The sequence below is a fragment of the Buceros rhinoceros genome, unplaced genomic scaffold (assembly GCF_000710305.1).
Source record: "Buceros rhinoceros silvestris isolate BGI_N320 unplaced genomic scaffold, ASM71030v1 scaffold29928, whole genome shotgun sequence".
Classification (NCBI taxonomy): domain Eukaryota; kingdom Metazoa; phylum Chordata; class Aves; order Bucerotiformes; family Bucerotidae; genus Buceros; species Buceros rhinoceros.
The window spans coordinates 2,553-10,878 of NW_010425644.1; the positions used below are offsets into that span (position 1 = coordinate 2,553).

Below are 8,326 nucleotides of genomic sequence, written 5' to 3' on the forward strand. Positions count from 1 at the left end.
AACATACAGAGTCCAGAGCATGCACCTTCCCATAGCACAACATTTGTAGTCTCTAAGGGCAGAGCATAAAAACCAGTGGAAAACAATCAAGGCTTGTCTTCCAGCCACTCCAGCAGTTTCTGAAGTCATTATAAATTTGTTGGGCAGAGGAGTGTCATGAACCCTTCACGCAAGCAGAGAGACCCAAAGGATCAGAAAAAGGTAAGTTCCCCTGCAAGGCTGATATTCCAGAAGTGCTGGGTACCACGGTACCACGCCACCTGCTGACACCACAGCCAGCCACTGACACCAGCATGCTCTCCTGGAAAAGACAAGACCCTTTGAAGAACGAGTTGCTCCACATTTAAAGTGGCAGAAAGCACACACCATGGGGTAAGGGGACTCCAGAAAGAAAGCTACAGTGAAGCAAAGATGGATGGAAATCAGTGCTTTTGTCCCCATCCAAAGGACAGGGACGGCGACTGGCCGCAACCACCCCTTTCCTAACAAGTGCACACAGAGCAGCCGTGCTGCAGACAAGGATGCACAGCGTGAATTTTCCTTGCATACAAAAAAAGGGTACACAAACCCTTTTCAAAGCCACAAGAGCTTTTCAGGGTCTGTAAAAGATCCTATTTTAAATACAAGTAGTTATTTTTTTAAAAAAGGTAATTACCGTGGCCTGTGAAAAGACCTCATGTGCATAGAGCAAATTACAGAAAGGACTCAAACACTGTTGAGCGTCAGGACAATCATATTGAACCAGGACATCTTCTAGAACTACAACTAGCCTCGGACTTGTAGTCAGAATCTCGATCTATTTTCCAGAAGAATTTGAGGGTAAACAAAGTGCAACGTGGTGCAAAAAGGGCATTCAGCTCTCACTGAAAAGTAGTGACAAGCACCTGCTTACCTCGGATGGTGGAATTCAGGAAGGACTTGGGATGATGACAATGCTTGACAATGACAACGACAACTGGTCACCTGGCCCTCCCAATCTTTGTGCAGCACTGGCAACTATTTTGGGCAACTACATAGCGCTCTCCATACAGAAGCATCAGCAAACTAAAAATAAGGCTTGCTCAAGGATAAAAGTTACAGAGAGCATGTCTTCCAAGATACACTCTCTTAGGTACAGTTCTAGAAACAGCCATGTTTCAAATGACATTCATAAAACTTCAGGTTTTGGGGTTTTTTTTTTTTGCTCTTTAATGGCTAAGTGACCCACCTCCCTTCATACACACTGGGGGCAGCACATGAAAGGACAGCAACAAGCACTTTCAGAACCTGCTGATACGTGCAGGCCAGGAACAGTGTTTCCAGAAATAACAAAGGTGAAAAATGTGAAATGAGACCCTGAGATGCAGGTGAGCATGGGAAAACACCCCAAATCCAGAAACCATCTGGAGTGAAAACTAAGGAATGAAGATGGAAGCGATTACAGGTCAGAGCGCAGCAGGAGCTGGGCTGCTCTTCCTATTAACGTAACTAGTGCGTTCAAATACATGGAACAGCACAGAACACAACCCTGCAGCAGCTGGGACTGCAGAACACCCCTCAGAAACCAAGCAAGAGTTTAGCACAGAGTGGTGGCAGCCATGAACTGTTCAAGGACCACAAACTTTAAGAGGAATCAAGTACAGAGCAAAACGCATCCTCCAGTAGAGAGAGGAGAGAACCCGTCCTGGTAAGAACTCTAATGCAAGGAACCCGTTTTAACAATCTTTCCTCTTTCTGCCAATACAAGAAGATCGTTTACAGTGCACCTCCTAAAAGGGAATGCGTTACTGCACGGACTAGACAAAATGCTTGCTGCAGACACCGCTTGCTCAGCACATCTTCCTAAAGCCAGGCAGAGAGCTTAAGGAAGAGGAGCCATAAGAAAACATGCTTATAGTATTCTCTTTAATTTGCATGTGCACCTTTTTTTCCTTTTAAACAACCGCCCTAAGTCCTTGTTTGCTGGGCGGAGATAACGTGTCCCTCTACTCTGCAGTTTCAGTTTCCAAGTCGGCTGTATGCCACGTGTCCGTGAAAGTGCTGGACTTGGTTTTACACTCTTAGAAACTGTTCAGAACGAGCCCTTCAGTGTTTAAACAACACTGCAGGAACTACTGAAGTCTAAGCCCCTCCCTCGCCAAAAACCAAAGAAAAACAGCCATGGTGCAAGTCAGGAAAAGAAGGTGAAGAAAAGCACTTAAAAAGTGCACAGGAGTTAAAATTTAATTTTCTTTCTGCCTTCCTCTCCTCTAGCAGAGCTAAGAGGAAACAGAGGAAGCGAAACAGCAGGATTCACTGGAAGGCAGAAGGTTCCTGATGGGCTCACCGATGGCTCAGTGCTGCTCTGTGGGCGGTGACTCGTTGCCTCACTGCTGTTTGGTTTTAAGGGATAATCTCTGTATCATCTTGTAGAGGAGACCAAAGTGCTGGGAACAGAAGGAAAGTAAGTAACCATGAGTCCTTATAAATTCTAACGAAAAAGACTGTGTTCTACACAAAGAGGGAAGTTTCTAGAAGGCTTAAAACAATACGAATGTGCAAATGCAATACCTTGTTTGGATCACCCACTAGCACTCTCATCCTGAAGAGAGTGTAGGACTTGGTGAACTGGGAGGAATTATTACAGTGAAGGCAGTTACTTGGAGTTGTACAGAAAGTGACAGTTTACAGAAGGGTTTGTGCCCACCTGTATCACCCCCATTGTGAAGACGCAAACACTTGTCAAAGATTTTACACTTTTTTGATGCAATTCTGTTCCTTCTGAAGGGGAGGAGAAAGCTTCAGATTTCAACACATGCATGATACTGGTCACTACAGAGACACTGCTTCTAGCAGTTTCAGGAACGTAAAAACGGACCAGGGAAACACAGAGATTTCCACTAGCTCACAATCCTTTAACTGGACCTTCTCTTTCACCATTTCACCAGTGAATTAGAAAATAACTTAATTCCTCTTTTGATTCTGCTTTGATTAATTGCATTTTGATTCAATGGCAGCTACTTCAGGTATTTGACAGATATTTGTCATAACCAAGAACTCAGCTTCAAATAATTTGTAATAACAAATGTAATGAAGATAGCTGACAAATCAAAGTATGTCTTCCTTCTTCTTTATGTTGGTACACTGGATTTTTAAATGCTTGTTTCCCCAAACAAATAATAAACAAATAATAACATGAAGAGATCAAAATTTAGAGTGACCTAAAATGCTTCCCTTTCATTCATACTCTTCAGAGAGCCACTAAATTTAAACTGGCTGGCCAAGGCACGGAGTATCACGTTTCCAGGACTATGGGGACAGGATGTATTTCTGGTTTCATTGGGAAAAAAAAAAAAAAAGCCAAAACAACTCCCTGAAGATGCATTTCTAAGCTGCATGTCAAGTTCAAATACTGGAAGGATCTCCTACTGCTCCTAACTTACCTCAAGCTGCAAACCTTTAACATTACAGCAGGTTTTAGTTACCTTAGGGAGTTTCAGTCTGAAGCCGTTACATAGCCAAAATAGCTAAACAAGTGAGTTGTGCATATCCTTGACCAAGAGAAGGAGCTCTGTACAACAGTTCTGCACTAGACTGGCAAGGGATTGCCTTCAGCACAGCCAACTGAGATGCTAAAACACAGACATCAAAACAATCAGCTATTTTGGATTACTCCTTTCAGAGTTCCCACTTTGTTGCTGGGGCTGTGTGAGAACTGGCTACTGTAGCTAACATGATTTATGAGGAAAATAATACATCAGTCTCCTGCTTCTCTTCTCTTACCTGCACTGCAACATAGGCAACACCAAGGTAGGCTGCAATACAGACAGCCAGAAGCAAGTCAAAGATCGCTGGCTTGACCCTGCAATAAAGAACACACGAAATTGCTACAGCAGGTACTGCCACAGAGCGAGGCGACAGCCCAACACGCCCAAGGGAACTCCATACCTGTATGCATTCATCACCTGCTTCAGCTGGTCATAGAAAACAAACTCAGGGTCCCTGTGAAAAGAAGAAATTCTTCAGGCTGTATTACACTTCGTGACACCGCAGTAAGGACAGCCCAGACCTCTGTTCCCAAAGAGCTGATCCAACCAGAGAGAGGTAAGCACGACCACCTTGCATTCTAGTTCTGAACTCATTTTAGTTGTCAAGTCTTTCTCTTCCTAGTCAGAAGCCTAAGGATACAATTCAGAACACAAGCTGTTCAGCTGTCTCAGAAGAGGCACTCGGAAGACGCTTCAGCCCGAGCAGGTTAAGATGGAAGCTGCCTTTTTGTAATTAAAGAAAGCTTTCTAAGGGATCTCCGTCTTTTCCTGTACTCAGAGGAAGCAGCACTCAGAGTGGGAAGGGTGGAAGGAGAACAGTGAAAAAACAAGCTCTTCAAACAGAGGGAGCTGCTGGGACTTGTTACTGTGCTGTGAGGAACGATGAAGAGCTTTCTCTGGGAGAACAGAGAGCATGTACCAAAACTGACAGGAGACCAGAAAAGAGCAATCACTTCCAGCTACATGCCAAGAAGCCAGAAAAGCTGCAGCTCGGAGAAAAAATTCATTGGAGGGGGAAAACAGTTTGCATGACCAGGCTGGTTCTTTCATGTCTTGTCTTACCGTTTGTCTGCCTTTACATGATGCTGTTTGACATCTTTCAGGTAGCGTCCCATGCAATATTCTAAGGTGTTGAGGAAGGTGCTATCTTTATCAATCAGCTGGGCAGCCCTGGGCTGACTGCTCAGCCAGTCCATCACTGATTCTAGTTGCTCCTGCTGGATCTGCTGCAGAAAAATACCACCAAAGAAAGGGAGTCAACCATACATACACTGAGATCAAGCCTCTATCCCAGACTCTTGATTCTTTCTTCCCACAGGTAATGGAAATGCACTGTGCTCACCATCTGATCCGTGAAGATCTGCAGATCTGCAGGTGCTCCCTGCGAGAGAAAAAACACCAGGCTGTTGGTGAAATCAAGTTTGACTGAGCAAGGCAAATCTGGCTAGCACTGCATGACGGGCACCTCTTACCTTCTCTGTTAGGTTGTAGATGACCCTCGTCAAAGCCTCAGCAATGATTCTAGTATTCCTGGTTAGTGCCTTAGTGTCTATTCGTGCCCTAAAGCGAAGGAGGAGATTATGAACTTGCCAAGAGGATCAGCTGCCTCTAGAAACCACCCTTTTTCACTGCACCAAGCACGAGCCTGAATCCAGAGCCCAGCTCCCAGCGGTTTTTCACCCATCTCTGACCATCTGAACAGCACAAGCATTCGTGAGGCCAATTTGTGTTTACAGGCTGGATTTCACCTGCAGCCTTCCCTAAGGCCTCTAACCTCCTATCCATGATGCTGTTGCGCAGACTGTCCCGGTGGCTCTCCAGATGTGAGATGGTGAATGCTGGCAAACGTCGGATTGCAAAACGCTCATGCTCCCACGCCAGCATGTCCTCAGCCAAGTTTATCTTCTTGTGCACCATGGAAAACTTCACCTCTGGGAATTGGCTGGCAACAACCTGAGGGAAAGGACAAGCCATCCAGGGTGTCACAGTGCCCACTGCATAGTCCCATCTTGCACTACCAAGTCCACCTAGACCAAATTTTTTGAGTTTCAGAACATAAATACACTTCCACCTGTAAGACGCAGCTGCTGTGATTAAAAAGCCATATGCAAGCAACAAGCCATATGGAAGTGCAATGGAAAATGCAGCAGATCTAGTCTGCTTCACTTGGGACTGTGGCATGAGGATTTGTCTGCGCTTCAAATCAAGTGACGGTAAACAGTACATGAAATATTTCAATAGCACACCCTTTCTTCATCTCTTCCTTCCTTTCCTCCTCTCTTGGAGAGCTGCAGCTCCCCATAATAAGTCCCAAGTTCCCATTAACCTAAAATGCTTTTCATTACCATCTCCAGTTCTTTCAGAAATGCATGCTGCAAGGTCCCCTCCTTGGGAGGCTTTGAGACGTGGAGATGAAGGCTATTGCCTCGGCCCAGAGTATCAAGGCAGAGAACAAATGCTACGTTGTCCTGCAGCAGGCTGGAATCTGGAACAGAAAAATCCCAATACCTTTATTGCTATGTTTTTTGCTGGGATTTGCAAAAAAGCAAGGCCTACACAAGGAGATTCTTACAGGAGGGCTGACATACTAGACACTTAATACAATCATATTAAGAGAGGCCTTGCCAGAGAACATGCTGGAATGCCAGCCCCTTACTCACCAGTGTGGTCTAAATTATCTTCCAGCCACCGTTTGGTTCCTTGATAATTGAACTTGCCACCTCCAGATGCAAAGAACAGCAAGTTATACCTGCTCATCAAAGACAGAAAGGTGTTAGCATGCAGCACTCCATGGCTACCGAACTGCTTTACCCAGCCTTGGAGGCGTGGTGAAATCACAACAGCTAGCGCCTGACATTCAAGACAAACTGTCCACCAACAAACACTTCCTACGCCACATACTAAGGTAATGGCAGGATGGGGCGGAGTGGGGGAGATGCCAGTGGTTGAGGATGGAATCTACTTCCCACATAATTTCTTCCACTTGTCCCCAAGCAGAGAAACCAAAGGACGGAGCTTGGCCACAAACAGCAGTTGTACTCAGAGGGAAACAAAACAAAGCAAAGGAAGTGAGGTACTGTTTGTAACACCCTATGGGTCTGGAGCAAGAGCCCTTCTTATCTGACCTCAGCTATGCACATTCAGCCAAGATTAGGGCAGTTTCTTACCCAGCATGGGTACGTCTGTAAGTGTAGAGCCGGGAAAACAGCCTGGCTAGTTCCAGTAGCACTGAGATACCACTGCCATTGGAGTCAGCACCATGTGACAGCCACTGCAGGATAAAGTGGGACAGAGACAAGGTGACAACTTTACACTTAATTCTCACAGCCTTTGAGATAGCACACCGCCACGTTCCACTTATAACTGCCCCACGTCTTTAAGGCCAAGGAAAAACGCAGGAGCAGAGGCCACATGGGAAAAAAGACAGGAACAGAGAGCTGTAGAAAGAGAGAATACTCACTGGAGCCACTCCAAAAGAATCATAGTGGGCAACTATCACAACAGTGGGCAGGTCTTCTCCACCCAACCCTGTTAGCCTTCCCTGCAGAAGACAGAGATCAGTGACCCTCAGCATCGCCTCTGTGAGCTAGTACAAAGAGAGCCCGACTCCCTCACACCCACTGAGTCTGCGGTGGCCTCAGCTCAGATACTCACCTGGCTGAAACCCCGCTGACCTTCCCTATCAGTCCAAATGCCTGATGAAGTCCCAATAAAAGAAGGCATCCCATCAGTGTTGCCAGTTTGAATCCATATACAACTCACCTCCACGCTGGGTATGAGCCAGTCATTGATGGCTTTGCTCTGAGCCCCACTGGTCACCATCTGGAAGCCATTGGCAGTTGCTGTGTGCAGCAGAACTAGAAAGAAAAAAAAAAGTATACCTGGGGAAGTTTCATCCCCTTATTTCCCTCACTGACTAAGCTTTGGAGAGTCCAACTTTAAATGATTTAAGCCCTCCCACTTATCACTTGTGTTTATGCATTGACACAGAATCCTGGTGACGGCGCATTTTCATTCTGTCCTGAAATCCCGAAATTTTGATCTGCCTAAACCAAAAACTTCTCCAGCAGTCCTAAAGTTAATCATAAGCAGCAGGTCAGTAAGACAGTAGTTATTAGCACAGGAATACATGGAAGTGCTGAAGTGACTTCTGCTCAGTCAAGAAGCTTCAGCTGCTACCAACCCACTGCAGTCACTTAACATCTTGGATGTTGTTTTTAACCCGAGTTTTGCTTTGTTTTACTTGCAACAGTGTGAAGCTGAGAACTCAAGTCCATGCAACTTTGTTTCCAAATATAGTTAAATAATACTCTCTCTTATACCATGTTTTCCTTCTGTTAAATCTCAAAGCATTTTAACAAAGAACAAACAGGAAGGCAACAGAACACTGGTTCATGGTGCATACGACACAGAGACTGCTCCCAGAGGTGGGATCGGGCCTGTCTTCCTCAAAACCTTTCCCTCACTTGTCAGCACTCACCTTCTGCAGCTGAGGCAGAACCCTGCGATGCAGAAGCAGCCCGCGTTTGTTCATAGATAGACAGCAGCTCTTCATCTTCCACCGCAAAATAGACGGGCACAATGGTTTCCATCGCAAGCATTTCTGGCTCTATCTCCATGAATTGCTGAGGATTTAAGTGAGACACAAACTTAGCATCTGCTAAACATGCAAGAGGGCAGAAAAAACAACTAACAACCAAAGCAGAGAGAGAAAGGTGAGTTCTAACATTGGAATATGATTTGTTGTGCATTACAACAGGAACTTTCAGTCCTGCAGCAACCCAAGCCTCTCTCCCTCTCAGATACATCTCCCATTGGAA

General features: G+C 45.5%; 1 protein-coding gene across 2 annotated transcripts in view; it reads right to left on the reverse strand.

Moving 5' to 3' along the window:
• Nucleotides 1-216: 216 nt before the first annotated feature.
• The window catches only part of NCLN (nicalin), an 8,408-nt gene continuing 298 nt past the window's right edge, over nt 217-8,326 (reverse strand). Inside the window, exons 2-15 of one of the 2 annotated variants that reach the window (XM_010141228.1) lie at nt 7,987-8,131; nt 7,269-7,363; nt 6,967-7,047; nt 6,674-6,777; nt 6,167-6,255; nt 5,852-5,991; nt 5,281-5,459; nt 4,979-5,066; nt 4,849-4,887; nt 4,569-4,732; nt 3,907-3,960; nt 3,742-3,820; nt 2,306-2,405; nt 217-301 (exon numbers count right to left, since the gene is read on the reverse strand). In XM_010141228.1, the coding sequence (XP_010139530.1) occupies nt 2,346-2,405; nt 3,742-3,820; nt 3,907-3,960; nt 4,569-4,732; nt 4,849-4,887; nt 4,979-5,066; nt 5,281-5,459; nt 5,852-5,991; nt 6,167-6,255; nt 6,674-6,777; nt 6,967-7,047; nt 7,269-7,363; nt 7,987-8,131 (1,317 nt within the window). In that variant the 3' untranslated portion in view covers nt 217-301; nt 2,306-2,345. Of the gene's footprint in view, nt 302-2,124; nt 2,406-3,741; nt 3,821-3,906; nt 3,961-4,568; nt 4,733-4,848; nt 4,888-4,978; nt 5,067-5,280; nt 5,460-5,851; nt 5,992-6,166; nt 6,256-6,673; nt 6,778-6,966; nt 7,048-7,268; nt 7,364-7,986; nt 8,132-8,326 lie in introns of those variants that run through there. The other variant, XM_010141227.1, reaches the window with a different exon arrangement.